This window comes from Carettochelys insculpta, chromosome 2 (genome assembly GCF_033958435.1).
Source record: "Carettochelys insculpta isolate YL-2023 chromosome 2, ASM3395843v1, whole genome shotgun sequence".
NCBI lineage: Eukaryota > Metazoa > Chordata > Testudines > Carettochelyidae > Carettochelys > Carettochelys insculpta.
Window position 1 is genome coordinate 37820156 of NC_134138.1, and position 19943 is coordinate 37840098.

The window sequence follows — 19943 nt, forward strand, 5'->3', positions numbered from 1 at the left end:
CACGAGCACCATAAGTTCTGTCAATCAAGTGTAAGGGTACATTAAAACTTAAACAAAAGCATCACAAAGATTCAGAACTCTCTCGCCTAAGAAAAGCTATTGCCTTTTTCTTCTTTTGTTATTTACGCATCTCAGACAGACAAACCACATGTGCCTTTTACTTAATGTACAATCTGAATATTCCTGTGAGGTACTTTGGTGATTGAAACGTCAAGTACTTTACTGAACAGGCTGATTTCATTTCATTTGCTGTAAGAAAATCATTTTAATATTGGCATAGAGATGCCAAGTTTAGGCTCCTTAGTTGTGATATCCAAGGGCATTAACAATGCCATTTCTGTGTATGTTTTACTGCGCTCTCTAAGCCAAAGGCCTGTGGATACATTTGGTATGTGAATAAATTAGGATTGCTTATGTTATGATATGATGTTTTATGGTCTAGCACGTTGACCACGTAACAGTCTAAGATCAGCTGCTGTCTTGTTCAGAAATGGTATTTTTATCTCATCCAACTAAAAATAGCTGGGAGAGTCACTGATGCCCTCTGAAAAAATGGCGTAACATTCAGTTGAGAAATAACTGCATGAGTTTCTGATTTCAGTGACACCAGTGTAAATCCACACTAAGTCCGGTGACTTGAAAACATTTTGCCAGATTGTGTGAGTGGAAGGAAAGGCAAGTAAGATGAGCTCCGTGTGTATTGTATAAATATGCATTGACATGTAAGCATTTTTAGGAAGGAAGCAATAGTGATTTTGACTCGGCAAGGAAAGCTAACTTTTTTCATTTGAAAAACTCAGGCTAGGAAAGTGGACCTGATCTAAAGTTAACTGAAGTCAAAGGGAGTCTTTTCTTTGACTTAATGCCTTTGGCTCAGATCCCAGGTAATTACTCAAATTGGAATTTGGCCACTGAGTCTAATACTCCTCTACTTACAAAAAAATGCCACAGGCTCTTTAGTGAACACAGATTGTAGGGGCTCAGTCTTATGTCTCATCTTTAAAATGGCACCTGCAAGACTGCATTATTTCTTAATACCATGCTGAGACCCTAATTCAGTACTGACTCAAAGGGAACTGTCACCTACTGAGTCACTAACACCACTTTTCTCTTCCTCATGAGCCAAGCCTACAAGAAGTTTCTCTTCCAACTTCAGTTCATGTATGTATGTGAGCCAGGAGTTAGTTTTATGGGTGCTATGGAAAAAGAGAGGAAACAGATGATGCATAAGTTAACTCAAATAAGTCCACCTTTGTGTTATACATTTCCAATTCTAAAAGAAAAAGCACAACAAATTAAATGTTTTATTCAAAACAAAAATGCAAATTCTCTGCTAGAAGGATAGTGTTGTGAAATTCCGTATACATGCTCTGCATGGGGAGCATTCTGCCTTGGCCACAGACTTCTTGTGTGATGTTGGGCAAGTCTCTTAACAGCTCTAGCCTTCTGTTTCTTCATCTGTGAAATGGGATTAACAATAGCTATAGCCTGCCTCATAGGAATTTGTGATAATAGAATTATTGCCCATAAGGATCATCAAAATGCTCAGATGGCCGGTGGCCTATACAGCAATCCCTTGATTGACACGGAAGTTATGTCCTGGGTAACCTCCTCATAAATCAAATTTTGTATAAATTAGTGGGGGGGGTTGGGGGAGTGAGCAGCTGGAGGAAGTGGGAGGCAGCCATGTGGACCCCATCTTCTCCCAGCTGTGGGGTACACAGCCGCTTGCACTGCGGTTTCTCCCTGCTGGGGGCCGGGGGAGGGCAGTTTCAATTTCCACTTAACTTGAATTAATGCAAGTTAAGTGCAAATAAAAATCGTGGTCCTTGAGGGTTTACTGTATAGGTGCAAAATGTTAGTGCCATTATATATGTACCATGTAGTCAACCTGCAAGTCCAGGGCCATGTCTACACTAGCCAAAAACTTCGAAATGGCCATTTGCATGGCCATTTCGAAGTTTACTAATGAAGCACTGAAATACATATTCAGCGCCTCATTAGCATGCGGGCGGCTGTGGCACTTCAAAATTGACACGGCTCACCGCCGCGTGGTTCGTCCAGATGGGGCTCCTTTTCGAAAGGACCCTGCCTACTTCGAAGTCCCCTTATTCCCATCTGGATGAGCTGTGCGGCGGTGAGCTGCGTCAATTTCGAAGTGCTGTGGCCACCCGCATGCTAATGAGGCGCTGAATATGTATTTCAGTGCTTCATTAGTAAACTTTGAAATGGCCATTTGCATGGCCATTTCAAAGTTTTTGGCTACTGTAGACGTAGCCCTTGTGTGATATGCAACAGGCAGTGCAAGGTTGTTACTCTCTAGTGGAAGTAGAGGCACACCACTGTGTCTTAGATACACAGTGTCAGAGGGATTAAGTTGCTAGCCTCTTTTTCACTCACTCTTTATTCTCCCATGCCCAAGGTGAAAACGAGGTGGATTGCAGACCTACAATGGGCGTGTCTAAAGAGAACTTCCGTGCAATTACATATGTATTTGTGTAGTCCTGATCACCACAGGCTTATTACTGCCAGGTGGTGAGCCGTCTGGCCTGGATCTTGCATCTGCCCGTGGACTGGGTCACGCCCTGTTGTTTGCAGAGCTAGAGGTTCCCCATCCTTGGTCTTACTCCTCCTGTCAGGCAGGAGTTACTTCCTAGCCAATTTAGCAGTGTGCTTATTACTATAGCACTGGGATTGCCAGCACCTTCTGTTCTCACCCTCAGGCACAGTTCTTCATAGCCTATGTTCTACAAGCCCAAGTGCTGTACTACAGATGGAATATGAAGTCTTTTGTTTTGTTTTTTTTTAAATAACATGGGAAATGCCACAAAATGAAATGAACCCAGGAAATAAAACCCACCATTAAAACTAAATTAATATTAGATTTTTTACAAGTTGCCTATAATAGCAATTTGTACGTGGGAAATTTTTGGTTTTCACATTATTGTTTTCAGGGATGTGTGCTATGTAAGAAACGATATGGTCTGATGAATGGGCAGAGATTGGAGAATTGAGAGGTCAGGGGTTCTGGTCCTGGCTTTGCTTGTGATGACTGACTCTACAACCTTGAGAAAGTCTCTTTGCCTCAAAGCCTGAAAGGTATTGGGGCACTTAATTTTCATTGCAATCAATGAACATTCTGCTGAAATTATTTGAGGACTGGGCGTTGGCCTCTTCACCTCAGTACGCATGTCGTTAAAAAAGAGTAATAATTTGTTACTTCCCTCAAAGGGAGATGTTCATTTTTAAGTACATGAGTTTTATAAAATGGGTAGAACATGTAAGGCTGATGTTTAGTCTTACATCTGGATGTTCAAGTGCATGACAGGAGTCATATTTACATATTACCCTAGAACGATGTGGAGAAGTGGAAAAGCTAGCAAGAAGGAAAGCCACTTTGATATCAAAATTTCTCAAGTTGCTATAGTAACCTGCATTATCACATTTTCTGTTTTGCAGTTTTACTAAAGAATGCAAAAAGAGAGGAGGATAAGCCATTCAGAGACTGTGCAGATGTGTACCAAGCTGGTTTTAACAAAAGTGGGGTTTACACTATTTACATTAATAACGTATCAGAGCCTAAAAAGGTAAAAAATATGTGTATTTGTGTTTGGATTTGCTTGTTAACAGATGTTGCTCTTAGTGTAAGGGTGCATTCTGAATGGTTATGGAATCTTTATATTGGCAGAGTGCTGTATTAATAGAAATCATTTGGTCCACCTTCACCCTTAGAAAAATACTGGAAAATGAAGTAAATGGGGTTCCTTGGTTGGAGTGAATCGCTATCCACTGGCCAAGGATCATCCCAACTGGCAGATGATACAGAACAGTTCAGGATAGTTATATGGAAAGCAGACTGTGACGAGTTAACAAAAGTATCTCATTAAACTGGGTGACTGGATTGGTGAAATTCAGCGTTGATAAATGCAAAGTAATGCACATTTGAAAACATAATCCCAACTACACATGTAAAATGATGGGATCTAAATGAGCTCAAGAAAGAGATCTTGGCGTCATTGTGGATAATTTTTTGAAAACATTCACTCAGAGTGCAGCAAGAGTCCAGAAAAGCTAACAGAATTTTGAGAATTGTTAAGAAAAAGATAGATAGGAAGACAGAAAATAAATATCATATTGCCTCTAAGTAAATCTGTTATATGTCCATATCTTGCATACTTCATGCAGAGGTGGTCACCACATATCAAAAAGATATATAAAAAAATTGAAAAAGACTGAAAAAAGGGCAACAAAATGATTAGGGTACAGAACAGCATCCATATGAGGAGAGATTAATAAGACTGGGACTTTTCTGTTTGGAAAAGAGACAGATACAGAGAGGTGAATTGTTGAGGTTTATAAAATCATGACTGATGTGGAGAAAATAAATAAGGAAATGTTATTTTTTCCTTAACATAACATGAGAACTAGAGATCAGGCACTAAGTGGTCTAGTACATATTATAATTTTAGTAGGCAAATGAAATTAACGGGCAGCAAGTTGAAAACAAACCAAGGAAAGAATTTTACACAATGCACCATCAACTCCTGCACATTTTTGCCCCAGGATGTTGTGAGTCCCAGAATATAACAGGGTTCAAAATAAATTCATTGAGGGTAAGTCGATCAGTGCCTATCTGCCAGCCTATGCAGATTGTGTCCCTTGCCTCAGTTTGCCAGAAGCTGGGAACGGGTGATAGGGAAAGGATCACTTTATGATGTCCTGTTCTGTTCATTCCCTCTGGGGCACCTGACATTGGCCACTGTCAGAAGATAGGACACTGGGCAAGATGGATATTGGTCTGACACAGTATGGCCATCCTTATTTTCTTATGTTCATACCCTTCCTCAATGGCTGAATCTACACTGTATTCCCCTTTCATAGAAGGAATGCAAACGAGAGATCAGAAATGCAAGTGAAGCACTGATTTACAAATCTCACACTTTATTGGCATCATCTCATGCAATCGCATTCCAGAAAAACTTTTCCAAAAACAAAAACAGCAGAGTGGATGGGGTTCCCTTGGATAAAAAAAATGTTTTTGAAAGAACCCTTCTTCCTAATTTGTTTCAAGAAGAAGGGTTCTTTTGAAAACTGGATTTTTTTCTCAAGGATCCCCATCTACACTGCTGTTTTTTGTTTTCAGAAATCTCTCTTCTAGAAATGCCATCACACAACATTATGCAAATGAAGCAGAAGATTTGTAAGTCAGCACTTCATTGCATTTTTGATCTCCCTCATTTGCATTCCTTCTCCAAAAGGGAATGTAGGGTAAAGTCACTCAATATGTTTAATGACAGAAATACATTATCATCTTTTTGTAAACAGAAAAAAATGTGTGTGTCTCTGAAAGGCTGTTTTAATACTAAAAAGTCCTTTAATCCATAAACCTGAAGTGAGTTTAATTAAATGGATGTGTGCTATGCATAGCATGCACATAAGCAGCAGCAAAAGTTTAGTTCATTTGTAGTCCTCTTCAGCTGAATCTCTAGAAAAGTAGCTATTCTCCTCATAAGAAGTCCACCCCCTACAGATGCATAAAAATACAATTATTCAAATATCCCCTTTTTTGTTCAGGATTAAACCTCAAATCATGTTACTAGATGTTTAATGGCTGAATGCCTTGACCTTATCTGGGACAGGAGCCAGTTCAAGGCATTTGCTGGCTAGAACTATGCAAAGCTAACCTTAATAATCAATTTGACATTCCTGTTAGTGTGGCAGGTGTTCATATCCACAACCCATGGAAGTGCCAGACCAAACAATGGCAGCTAATGCATAATTGGGTGCTGTAAATCCCTCCATTACTATACAATCCGTCTTGTAAATTCGCTGTCCCACTCAAAGACTACAAGCATGGGTTTTATAAGAATTTTTATTACAGAAAAATATTAATATTAATTAAGGAGAGCTTTATTGTGAAACCATGGTAGGACTCTGTCTTGAAATTTCAGTACTGGTGGCCCCATCCTCTATTTCTCCACTTTATGTACACCTTTTGTATGTTGCTTGTCTGCTTAGACTGTAAACTTTTAGGACATTGGGGGATTACATCACCATCTCTTAGAACACTCCCTGGTATATCATGGGTACACCAGGATTTAATTAAGAAATAAAAGTGCCTATAATGTATCACCTTTTTTACATTTGTGGCTTCACCGACCTTATTTTCATGCCTTTATGGTCACTCTTTCCTATGCTGTGTAATACTGTGCTAAAAGCAGTAGAAAATACAGTATAAATTGCTGATGTTTCAAAACAATTAAGGAGAGAGGGGTCTTTTTTGTTGTTTTTTTTTTGAGTGGACATAATTTTGAAGCTTGTCATTATTTTAATTATTACTTAGGTCTTTTGTAATATGGAGATCGCAGGAGGAGGATGGACAGTTATACAACACAGAGAAGATGGAAGTCTGGATTTTCAAAAAAACTGGAAAGAATACAAAATGGTAAGGGTTAAGAAGTTAGAGTAAAGTTAGAAATGTAATCACATGAATCATTAGATTTTAAGTTTTATGTTTTCTAACACACAATTAAAATTACTGTATGGTCCCAGCAGCATTAAATAATCAATCATATTGACTAGGTAAGCGTCACTTCTGGAAGAGATACAGAGGGAAAATTTCTAGACATGTTAGAAGATGTGTCTTGTAGCAGCTTCTCCTACAATTCACAAGAGGGAGAGGTGGTTCTTCATTTAGTTCTAGGTGTAGCACAGGATCTGGCCTGAGAGGGGACTGTAGCTGAACCAGCTGGTAATGGCAACCACATAGTAATTAAATTTCACATCTTTGTAGGGAGAAAATACGAAGGAACCCCACTGCAATAGCATTTAATTTCAAAAAAGGAAACTATACAAAAGATGAGAAAGATCGTTAAATGGAAATGAAAAGGATCAGTCAGTAGGTTGAAAAGCTTGCAAATTGCATGGAGATTATTGAAAAACACCACAAAAGAGGCTCAAACTAAATGTACACCCAAATTTAAAAATAGTAACAGGATCAAAAAATGCCAGCAAGGCTAACCAGCAGAGCAAAAGAGGCAGTTAGAGTCAAAGAGGAGTCCTTTAAATATTGGAAGTAAATTCCTAGTGAGGAAAATGGAAAGGAGAATAAACTCCAGGAAGACTTGTGTAAAAGTATAGTCAGGTAAGCCAGAAAATAGAAGAGCAACTGATGAAGACACAAAAGCTAAGAGCAATATTTTTAAATACATGAGAAGCAGGATGTACTTAAGAGACTTTGGCTATGTCTACATGTGCTGCTTCTTCTTGAAGTGGCATGGTAATGAACAGTCCAGAAGATGCTAATGAGGCGTGGATGTAAATTTCCCACACCTCATTAGCATATGGCCATGTGATTTGGAGTCCCAAAGAAGCTCTTCTGGACTCCAAAATACACGTGCGGATGCATGGCCCATGGGGCACTTCCAGAAGGAAACTCTCCTTCCAGAAGTGCCCTCTTCCTCAAACTAGTTTCCTTTTTGTAATAATAATAATGTCATATTACTTTGTAATTGATCAATTTGTTCCAAAACACCCTCAACTGACACGTCAATCTCAAACAGTTCCTTCGATTTGTCACCTAGATAGAATGGGTCAGGTTTGAGGATCTCCCCTAGCATCCTTTGCAGTAAAGACCAATGCAAAAAATTATTTAGCTTCTCCACACTAACCTTATCTTCCTTTTGAGGAAGAGGCGGTTTCCAGAAAGAGGGTTTCCTTTCCGAAGATCCCCATGGGCCACGTGTCTGCATGTGTATTTTGGAGTCCAGAAGAGCTTCTTCCGGACTCCAAATCAAGTGGTCATATGCTAATGAGGTGCAGGAAATTTACATCAATGCCTCATTAGCATCTTCTGGACTGCTCATTACCATGCCGCTTCCAGAAGAAGTGGCACGTGTAGATGTAGCCATTGAGTGTAGCCAATGGATGACGCTAATGGAGCACTAAAGAAAGATAAGGTCATTGTGGAAAAGCTAAATAATTCTTTGCATTGTTCTTCACTGCAAAGGATGCTGGGGAGATCCTCAAATCTGACCCATTCTATTTAGGTGACAAATTGGAGGAACTGTTTGAGATTGAGGTGTCAGTCGAGGATGTTTTGGAACAAACTGATCAGTTACAAAGTAATAAGACACTAGGACTGGGTAGCATTCACACAAGAGTTCTGAAAGAACTCATGTATGAAACCAAAGAACTTTTAGGTGTTTACCATTTATCAAAAATAATCAGGAGGCTTTTCTTTTACTTTGGAATTATAGTGTCAGGAGCCATGAAAAAGTCCTTAAAGATCCGCATGTGGCTTCGGAGCCACAGGTAGCAGACTCCTGGTTTTGTCCATTCCTTCTGATGCATCTGGCACTGGCCAGTGTTCGAAATCAAAACACTGGGCTAGATGGATCATTGTTCTGACTAAGTATGCTCTCATAGGAGCTTGGCTGGTCTTCCAGCTACAAAATCTTTCCCGTCCTCTCCAGGTTCTGAGACCACACCCTACCATCCTCAGACCTCTCCCACAGCACCAGCAAACAAATGAATGTTGTAGGATACTTGGAAGGTACCCCTCTTCTGCCTCTTTCTGACCTAGGATATGGGTGAGAGGCCTGTCGCCCTTGTGCAGAACACTCGCCAGCAGCCCCCTCTCTTTTATCATGAGGGGGTTCTAGCTTGAGTGCCTGTATTGACCATAAATGTGGCACTTTGGCCAGGAGAGTAGTGGTCTCTCAGTTACGCTGTTCAGGAGCTATTTAATGCTTTATATGTCATAGCCATCACCTTAAATTCTATATGGAAACCAATGGGCAGCCAGAGTAGATCTTGCAGCATTGATGTTCTGGGCCATACAGGACGCCAGAAAACTTTGTCCAAATCAGGAGTACTGTTACTATGAAACAAGAGACTCAAGCTGTGGATGTCAATGGGAGCTTCCCTCAGTACTTCTCAAAATGAGACAGACCCTTAGATCTGACAGGAGTCTGAAGTTATACTGTGGTACACAGTCATGCACAGGACAGCAATAGACTGAGCTTCATCGCCATCCATTCACCTTAACATTTTATGAAAATCAGAGATTTTCCAATTGACTTGGTCATGTACCTATATTTTTCTCTTTCCCCAAAAATTATCCAAAGCAAGTGTCAATAAATGCAAAAGAAGGAAATTATTAATAAAACTTTATGCACATGTGCCCAAATATACCCAGGTCTGAGTACTGTATACCGATCAGTGACATTGTTACAGAGATTGCTTATCTCCCATGCTCAAAAACCCTCCCTATCCTTGTCTTCCTTACAAAGATACAATGTACTATTCTCAAGCAATAAACCAAAATACTGCATGTTACAATTGTGTTGTTGCACAGTTCTCAGCCATTTCTCCTATAACATGGTCAGCATTGGCATCATTAGAGCTGAAAGGGATACCTGTCATGCTGGAGTGAGATAATGAAGTCCAGTTAAATTTTGGTTGCCTGTGATGGTCTAGCAGGGAGGACTATCTGAGGCTGCTATGGCAAAATTCTATTTAGCTAATATGAAGGAAGTAGCAACTGAAGCTTTCTACTGGCCAGTGCCACTGTTTCCCCCTTCTGGACAGGCAGTATCGTATAGATGTGGCTCTGGTTCCTTCCCAATCTGAGCTGTAACCCTGTGGGCTCTGAAAGTCTCCATAGCACTAAGAGCTTGGCCAGGACATGCGGGAAGGGTTAGACATAGGGAGGGGAATTTGAGGAGAGGGAGATAAGATGGAAGGTTTTGGAGAAGAGAGAAGTGACTGGGGCAGTGCCACAATACACAGTTAACCTGGCCTCTGGATCTGTGCATCCAGCTTTGCCAAACTGAGCTGAACATAGACACAGAAATGCCATAGCTACTTGTGTCCTGACTGTTTCCACTCACCTGCAAGTTTCTGGAGGCTGAGCCCCTTGGTTTATGTACAGAGACCACAAGCATTCTTTTCCTAATCAGTTCTGAAAGAACTTGTCTGTCTTTTGGCAGGGTTTGTGAGAAAGGCATCAAAAGTTGAGCAGAACTTGTGTGATTTATCGTGAAATCTCCCTGAAAAGTGAGGAGTTTGGGGTGAGATGGGAGTGTGGGAAAAGGGAGAGATGGACATGGGGAAATGGAGAGGTGCACAGAGATGAGATTGGGATGTGGAAGCAGAAGAGTCTTCGTTCTGCATCTGAAGAAAATAAGGCAGGGATTTTATGAGCTACTATGTTAAAATGCATAAGAGGACGGTAATGAGCTAAGAATAAATGAAGGAAAACAATATGCTGCCACTTTATAAAGTAGTATATTAATATTTACAAATTTCTCATGCTGGAGGCATTATAAGTTGTTTATGTGAAGGAGAATGCATTTATATTGAGCAAGTAGGGTATCAAAATCATCCACTTCTTTCAAGTAGTTAGTACATAACATGGGGTTTGGGAAGCGAGTTTTAGTTTTTGGAATGTGGATTCTGAGCACAGCCTTTTATGGAAAACAACCTCCCCTTGAGGATGACCATTTTACAAAATAAACAGTTGTCTTTTTAACTGAAGTGATTACTCAGTTACTTGTCACATTCAGTGGGGGGTAAAGAAAGTATGTTCTCATTTCTCCTCCTAAGGAGAGAATCCAGTGGGATCTGTAATGCCTAATGAAGGAACGTAAGGTGTGGGAGTTGGTAGATGAGAGCTAGTGTGGATGGCCGCGTCTGCACAAGCCCCCTCCTTTCAGAAGGGGCATGGTAATGAGTGAGTTGGGAAGGTGCTAATGAGGTGCTGCGTATTTATGGCAGCACCTCATTAGCATCTTCCCAACTCATTCATTACCATGCCCCTTCCGAAAGGAGGGGACTAGTGTAGATGTGGCTGATATGCATTAATATGATGCTTTGTAGGCTAACTGTTATTTTAGTTATCACTGGGATTTGAACCTGAGACCTCCAGAATAAATGTGTGACTTTCTACAACTTGAGAAAAGGGACACACTCAAAGCCTATTTCACTTCGCTAGCCTTTGGATCAGATCCAAAGTCCCCTAGCTGGTAGGTATCACAGACTCCTATCTTTTGAATCAGGTACCAAGGGAAGAGTTCTGCCACACCAGAACCAAAATACATTTGTTTCTTTAATTTATAGTGTATTTTTGCTACTGAATAGAAAGTTAAATATATTCTTTTGTTTGAACTAAGCCATGCTGTAATTATACTTTGAAATCCTATCTAGCACTGTCCTCCCTGCACAAATTTTGCTGCATCGCATCTGTTTCAGGAATTGTGTTGATATGTAGTTATATATCCATATGTCTACTCTGCCTACAATATTTCAATCTGACACCATTAACATATGTTAATGACACCAATGTGGAGTTTTTCCAAATCACAAAGGAGAAGAAAAGTTCATTTATACAAAAAGACTGTTAGCTATTGAATAAAGCAAGCTATGAAGTATTCTGTATGGCCGTGTCTACACTAGCCAAAAACTTCGAAATGGCCTTGCAAATGGCCATTTCGAAGTTTACTAATGAAGCGCTGAAATACATATTCAGCGCCTTGTTAGCATGCGGGCGGCCACGGCACTTCGAAATTGACGCGGCTCGCATCCAGACGGGGCTCCTTTTTGAAAGGACCCTGGCCACTTCGAAGTCCCCTTATTCCCATCTGCTCATAGGAATAAGGGGACTTCAAAGTAGCCAGGGTCCTTTAAAAAAGGAGCCCCGTCTGGACGAGCCACGCAGCAGTGAGCCGTGTCAATTTCAAAGTGCCACGGCTGCCCGCATGCTAACGAGGCACTGAATATGTATTTCAGCACTTCATTAGTAAACTTCAAAATGGCCATTTGCATGGCCATTTCAAATTTTTTGGCTAGTGTAGACATAGCCTACATGTTACGCTTCAAATACATTTTGCTTAATGACATAATCATTCATACGTCATGTTAATGTGGCTCTCTCTCTGCATTGGAGCACTATAGACATTGATTTTTGGTTAGTTAGTTAAAGAAACAGATTTAAACAACAGATTATAATTTTATTTTGCGACTGTATTTTTTGTCACCAAATAACAAGCTAGCTAAAGCAAGCAAGCCCAGTTTGCCTTTCTTCACACTCCACACAAACTTACAGAGAGCCCAGACAGAGCTCTCCCTTCTACAGATATCTAGTGGTAGCTGGGAAAGGGTATGAATAAGGTAGCCTTCTGCTGGAGCCTCATCAGTTTACAATGGACATAAGTTCTATGTCTGTTTTACTTAAGCAGTACGGAAGGAGAGGCCTAAAGCAGAGGCCTGAGGAAAGGTCAGTAGATGTCATAGAGGGATACTGGAGTGTCAACAGCTATGGCCAGGTTTGCACAAGGAAGTAAAATTGATTTTAGATACACAAATCCAGCTATGAGAATCGCATAGCTGGATTTGACATACTTAACTTTGATTTTTCCAACATCCATACAGTGGGAGGTCAATGGGAGAGCCTGTCCCATCGACTTCCTTACTTCTTGTGACTTCCAGCAGTACCAGGGTCAATGACAGTTCAATTTAACACATGCCCATTAGGCATGCTAAATCAAACCACAGGAGATTTACCACCAGCGGGTCAGTCTTCCCATACATGTAGACGTACCCTAATATTCCACTGCATAGGCAGAAGTAGCGGTTGTTATAGGTCTCTACAGCAAATCTAGATTCTGTTCTTACGATCCCTGCATAAATACTCATTGCCCAGACTTTGTATGGGAAATGGGGAGTTTAAGTTTTGATTAATCCACTTTAAATAAAAAGTTGTTGCATTCTAGCAAATGTGACCAAGAGTGTGGGCCCCCAATTTTCAAATCCAGGTGCTTTAGTCATGGTATTTATTTCTGCATTCAGAGCTGCAACTGACTTTCCAATCTCATTTTAGTTATTCTAGGAGGTAAATCACAACTTTTAACTCTGAGAAATCAGACAAAATATATCACAACATTACTTTAACATACTGTTTTATTGAAACCTGTTATCTTTGTTATTGTGGAGAACATGAAAGACACCACTACAGACCGGAACATAATTTTCTATAAGAACATTGTGCATAACCCAGTGTACTGGAAATTGAGAAATCTACTGACCTTATCCTAAAATTATCGTCATAAATATTCTAAGTCCATTCCGTATTCTCAGCTAAGGCACACGGAGTTGATTATTCTTTATGGCTTCTGGGAAGACATCCCTGCTGTAAAACACTGAATTATTAGATGTTTTCTTCAGTGAGTTGTCTGACAGGAGATGAACCCACAGGATATACTGACTGTGTCTGGTTTCAATTTTTGTTTTGTCTATAAAAAGTCAAAGCTTCCTATGAGCATTATCAGGCAAAATAAATAAAGTAAGAGAGATAATTGTTTAATGAACTTGGAGAAACATGATTCAAGTAGAATACCCCTACAGATTTTGCCAAAGCTAATAAAACTCTTTTGTGCCCTACTTATTATTTTTGAATAAATGTCAACTTTGTGAATTCTGAAGGTCATTTTTAAAACTAGTCTTGAATTCAGCTTCTTTTTACTGCTGATTGCTTTTGTTATTTTGATTCTGATAATCACAGTGCAATTAGAGATGAACCAAGACTGAGCTTGTGTTGTATTTGTTAATAGTGCACATATATAAAATATTACAATATTGCTTCTGATTCCTGGTAAAATGTTTTTATAGATCAGTGCCACAGTAAAATACTGTTATTATTGCTTTATACAAACCAATATATCAGAATCTATAGTATTTTCTCTTTTTTTCTACTCAAATGTGTGCAGTGGTGTGCAACTAATTACAGAAAGTATTGCACTATATGATTTCCACACTACAGAGGCAAACATTAGCTCGTGTCACTAAAACACATATAAGATCTATTTAATGAAAACCAGAAACATCCAAAAAGTATTACCCACTTACCCCTCAACAGAGTGACTATTCATTAAGCTGGCCTGCACTCATGATCCCTTTTCTTTCACTGAATTGGGACTAACTTTTCTTAAAATATAATCTTTTCTCACATGTGAAGTTTCTATATGCTACATTTCAACACCAGAATGCTGATTCACTGAGCCTGAAGTAATTAACAGCAGCTTGGGATAGATGAAAGTGCATACTGCCAAATGAGGTCATATCTAGCATGTATCTGTGACTTAAAGCTCTCTGTGTTATTTGTACGGATGAGTAATATTTGTGCTTCTGTCATTTGGATGACTCATCAGCACTTTAAATGGTAAAGAGTAATGCAATTGCTATTTGTTACTGTGTGTATCAGAGCAAAATAGCAAAATATAAGTATTGGCAGCTTGCATGCTTTTTAGTTTGTTTCCACATTCAGTTAGAGTTAATTTACTAGGTGAGACTCAGTTTTCCTCTATAAAAATAAGAAATAATTGTTTATGGTTTCAGGAAAAAAACTTAGAAGGAAAATAAAAAGAATCTGATATTTATTAGTTAGTTAATGTCTTGTGGGTTTGAGGCCAATCTTACTGTTTTGAGGCCCTGCTCGGTGATTTTTAAATGCCTGGACTTGTCAAGGCCACATTTTTGCTTTGCACATCAAAGCCCTGGGTTTTCAACTGTGCCATGAAAGATTCCTAAACATATCTCTTGAGCAACATTCATATCATGCTTCAGAAGGAAATCTTTGTCCTCTGCTTGCTTCCCTAACTGCATAAGGCTTTGCTGTACAGAAGAAATGCGAAACAGCAGACAGTTTAATTCCCAAGGAAAAAAAACATCAACCACACCCAGTACTTATTATATTTTAATTAGTTAAGATTTATGGATTTTAAAAATTATTTAAATTACCAAGAGAAAGGTCTGGTATAAAGTGAGTTCAGCATGGCTTCAAGAAGGCCTGCTCTAATAGATTAAAAAAAAAAACTGTTAGGGAAGTAACACAACAGACAGCAGCTAATTTGTGGGTAGCTCAGTGGTTTGAGCATCAGCCTGCTAAACTTGCAGTTGTGAGTTTAATCCTTGAGGTGGCCATTTATGGATTGGGGTAAATAGATATCAGGGATGGTGCTTGGTCCTGCCAAGAGGGCAGGGGGCTGGACTAGATGACCTCCTTGAGGTCCCTTCCAGTTCTAGGAGATGTGTATCTCCAATTATATATTTAATTTAAATGTTTGTTTCTGAGATTTCTAATTCAATTTTCAGAAAAAAATTACTATGTATCTTTCAAACAAAATTCAGGATTTGTTCTCTTTTGTCTTCTTTTCCCCTTCCATTAGCTGCTATTGCAATTTAATTTTCCCCAGTCAGAAAGGGACTTAGCAATGGAATTTCATTCTAAGCCGACAGCCAATGTGAGAGGAAGAGAAGGAAGCGTAATAATTTCATAGTAAGAAAGTAAAAAATTGCAGTAGACTCTCAAAAAACCTCAGGAATGGAGGTTCTTCATAACTCTAAAATGTGTGTAACTCTGAACAAAACATTATGGTTATTCTTGCAAAATAATATGACAATGCAGCTTTGAAACTTTATTATGCAGAAGTAAAATGTTGCATTTAACTATTCTAATTTAACTTAAACAAGCAAGGAGACAGTTTCCGTACCTCATCAAATCTTTTTTATAACCCATGCTCTTTACTTTTTCAGTAGCTTAGATACTGCACAGTCCTGTAAAGTATTTGCTTTTATTTGTGTATCCGTCTCTGCTGCTGCCTGACTGCATACTTCTGGTTCCAAATGGAGTGTGTGGTAGACTACATATTTCATAACTTTGGTGTTCCAAACTCTGAGGTTTGACTGTATTATTATTTCAAAACAATTTGATGGCGTCTTGCATTTATATATAAAAGAGGGACATGTTCCATGTCTTGAAAAGACTGCAACCTAAATAAGATAAGACAAGATACACAAACATAACTTAAGAAATAGAGGAACTGTTCAGAACAGATCATGCCTTGTAGTTATTAATTATGTGCAAAAGGGAGAAGGGATTTCCTGAAGTGATCTGTTCCAAACAGAGCTCAAAGGAGAATGAAGAGTGTGTTCCGCAAACAACAGTAAGGATAACTTAGAAACAAAAGCACAAATGTTTTGGAAAGGATATAAATCTTCATGTTGCAAGTTATAAATCAGCCAGTAACTGGTGGGGTTAGAAAGAAGCATTGCCTATGGGAAGACTGCTCCATAACATTGCACAGCAGAGTTCACTGCACCTCTCTCTGAAGTAGGTGAGGCTTCTGGCTGCTGTTGAGACAGGATACTAATGAAGATGAACCACTGGTCTGATTCCATATGGTAGCTCCTGAATTCGTAGGACTGGGATACTGCACCTGGTGTAGGGGCTAGAAAGGAAAAAGCCAAGAGTACAAGAAGGAGGGTAGGAAACAGAAGTAAGGAAAGAGGACTGAGAACAACATAAAGAAGAACTTGATAGGGGTGGGTGGCAATGAAGTTATGCAAATAGAACGGAAGAAGCCTGTATTTTATTTGGTAAAGTATATATGCCAATGGTGTGGTCAAAGCACTTGTCAGGGAAGGTGTCTGCAGCAGTAGTACTGTGGACAGACTTGAATATTGGGAGAAAGACCATAAGGTTGGGCAGTAGTAAGTGGAAGGTTACGATAATAATCAAGGGTTGAAATGACTGGTACTTAATAGTCTTAGCAGGAGGAATGTGGGAAAGAGGTTTTGGAATTATGAAAGAGGAAGACTTTCATGAGTGATGGAAGAGGATAGAGAGAAATAAGGTATCGGAGGGGTAGCCGTGTTAGTCTGGATCTGTAACAGCAATGAAGGGTCCTGTGGCACCTTATAGACTAACCTTATAGACTAATAGTCTGTTAGTCTACAAGGTGCCACATGACCCTTCATTGCTGTTAGAGAAATAAGGGGTATTCTTTAAGATCACCAGAACATTCTGTTTATTCTGGCTGTAAGACTGACTCTACGCTACTGGATTTTGTTCCTTAAAGACTAAGGATGTCATCCCAATGACTCACTTGCTCTCCACTGAGGCAAGAGTTCAGAATTCCAAGCTTCAACCTGAGCAAATTTCTTCCTGATACTCCTGGGCCACACCCAAGTAGCCTATAGTATCAGTTGGCTCGGCCTTTCTGCTCAAATAGCATATAGATGCTGGTAGATCTCTTTATCCGACCCTCCTCCCCGCTCCGGCCCCCCCGAGGACAATTTTAAAAGAAAGTGAGTGTTGGCAAAAGTGTTTTAAAACATGCTGTACTTGGTAATAGGGGATCAATCCAGTTTGAAAATCATCAGAAAACCTCCCAGCATTCCCAGAACACTGACATATTTTAAACCCCATCTCAATCCTTTCAAGCTTCTAAACTATTCAAGTGGGTTTATTTTTCTTTGCAAATTTGGTTTTAGAATATCTTTGCGCTCCTTGAGTAAAATCTTAGTGCCATTGGAATCTATGGAAGTTTTGCCACTGAGTTCAGTGCAGCCAGAATTTCACCCTTTGACAGCAGCCATGACTGGACCCAGACTGTAACGTGCAGAGAAAGATGATGTTCTTGCAGTATTTCTTTCTGGCTTCAGAAGCAGGAATGACTAAAATGTCACTCAGAATAGTATGAAAAAAATGTCCCACAAAATTGCTCCCCAATAGCCAATTATAAAACCCAGAATAAGGGAAATATGTGCAAATTTCCTCATTTTGTAATAAATACACTTTTTGAAAATGTATATTGAGCCTGTTAGCATATTGTTGAGTTCGTCATTTGAAACTGGAGGAAGGGAGATCTGTTGAAGTTCAAGGGGTGAAGCAGAGAATAATTTCCTTTGAAGTGATCAGTGAAAATACACGAGCTTTGATGCTGTCTGGGCCATTCCAGAAACAAAACTGTGTTTCCTGAAGTGTGTTAATGAGCCCAGGGCTATGATCTCTGACTGGTACAATTTTGTAATGGGGGGTGAACTTCATTAGAGCCAACAAAATCGGCCACCCCACCATTCTACATGGTGGTGGAATTTTAACAAAGGTCTTTCACAAGTCCTTCCTGGAATATTGTTGTGAGAGAACCAGTAGAGTTCAGTTTCCATGTTGCCAACTCAAGAGCTTTGAATAACATGAGAAAAGCAGGTGGTTAAAGTACAGGGACTTATCAGTACACAGCCTGAGGCAGGCAGAGGTCCTGAGTGAGTGGGGCTGGGACGAGACTCCCCAAGACAGTCAGGAGCCCTGGAGCTGTGGCAGTGGCAACTGGGAGACCCAGGGTTCTGATGGTGATTTGAAGGCCTTGGGGCTCTTGCTGCGGCTTCAGACACCACAGCAGCTGTGGTAATGGTGGCTGGAAGCCTGGGGCCCTTTTAAACCTCTGCCCTGGGACAGCTACCCCTTTTTCTTCCCCCACCCCACATTAATGGTGCGACTGGACATTAGCTGCAGTGCCACCAATGGGGGGAATTAAAAGGGTCAGCGACATTAAAGCAGGCCAGTACCAATGGCCACTTCTTGCTGGTATACCATACCAGCCCATACTGGCCCACTCTCACCTCTGATGTGAACTGAATCTGAACACAAAATCTTCTCAGATTTGCTCACCATGGGCTGAATGAGAACAACAGTACTGCACATCCCTCTTATTGTTTTAAGGGTGAAATGGTGCAATGGAGAGATCTCAAAAGACCACAATAAATTACACACTGTTGCCTAACTTGAATAGCTTTGGTATGTGGCCCATTACTTGTCAAATACCAAAGACCCAAGTAACAGGCCACAGAAATACCACACACAATACTTAAACTATAATTCATTGGGGGAATTAACTATACTTTTCATATTTTTCTTGGGTTTTTTCCTATATTGCGTACAGTTACTCACTTTAGTTTGCAAGAACTTTGGTAATCTGTATATGTGGAAGGTGAATAGTACTAGGGATACCCTCTAATGTATTAGTTATTCATATATATAAAACGATAAAGCATGCTGTGGTCTGATTATCAACCTTGAGGTTGAAACACAAAGTAACTCAAAAGGATTGCTAATAAGTATACTCACCCAAACCCATATCTTACCCCCACCTAAATAGTCTGAGAAAAGATGGTGTGTGACAGCTGGTCAGAACTTAACATATCTGGAGTCTTGGGGGGTGGGCAAGGCTGGTATGGTGAAGTGCCAAAACCAAGGAGCAGCTCAGAGAACATCTTGCCCAGCATTGCATCCTTCATTATATAAGGCTCTCCTTGAGTTCCTCTGCTGATCTCATTTGGGGCAATATGTTATGGCAAAGGAGAGAATCTACCAGATCCCAAACCACTGAGAGCTTCATAGATGCAAAGCAAGTGCATGAATTCCAGCCTGAAATTAATTGGAAATAAGTGCCAAATTTAGGTGCAGGCAGTCCCACCATATTGTTTTATAAACAGGCTGCAAAATATCTACTTTGTCTTCAAGAGCTAAATGGTATAGGCCAACGTGGAGCATATTAGAGTTGTCTAAAATTTAACTAGCAGACAAAGAAAACACATTACTTTGTTGCTTAAAGTGATTTTGCACCTGAAAACATCAACTAACTTTAAAACATATAGGCTGTGGCCACACTTAGCCAAAACTTCGAAATGGCCATTGAATGAATTGAATATTCAGCGCTTCATTAGCATTAGGACGCTTCCGGCTGCGGCACTTCAAAAGCACCGCTTTCAAAAGCGCACAGCTCAGCGCAGCTACACGGGGGTCCTTTTCAAAAGGACCCAGCACCTTTCGAAATCCCCTTATTCCTGTCAGCGGAGGGGAATAAGGGGATTTCGAAATGGGTGGGGTCCTCTCAAAAAGGATCCCTGTGTAGCCCTGCCAAGCCGCGTGCTTTCGAAAGCAGTGCTTTTGAAGTGCCGCAGCCGGAAGCGTCCTAATGCTAATGAGGCACTGAATATTCAGTTCAGTGCCTCATTAGTAATCTTCGAAATGGCCATTTGCATGGCCATTTCGAAGTTTTGGCCAACTGTGGCCACAGCCATAGTGTACTTGCAAGGTAGGTATT

The 19943-nt window shown here is 40.1% G+C and overlaps 1 protein-coding gene across 3 annotated transcripts in view; it reads left to right on the forward strand.

The window, feature by feature from the left end:
• The window catches only part of ANGPT1 (angiopoietin 1), a 237128-nt gene that overhangs the window by 175912 nt on the left and 41273 nt on the right, over positions 1 to 19943 (forward strand). For all 3 annotated transcript variants that reach the window (XM_074986754.1, XM_074986756.1, XM_074986757.1), the window contains 2 exons: positions 3460 to 3587; positions 6344 to 6445. In XM_074986754.1, coding sequence (XP_074842855.1) covers positions 3460 to 3587; positions 6344 to 6445 — 230 coding nt within the window. The remainder of the gene's footprint in view (positions 1 to 3459; positions 3588 to 6343; positions 6446 to 19943) is intronic.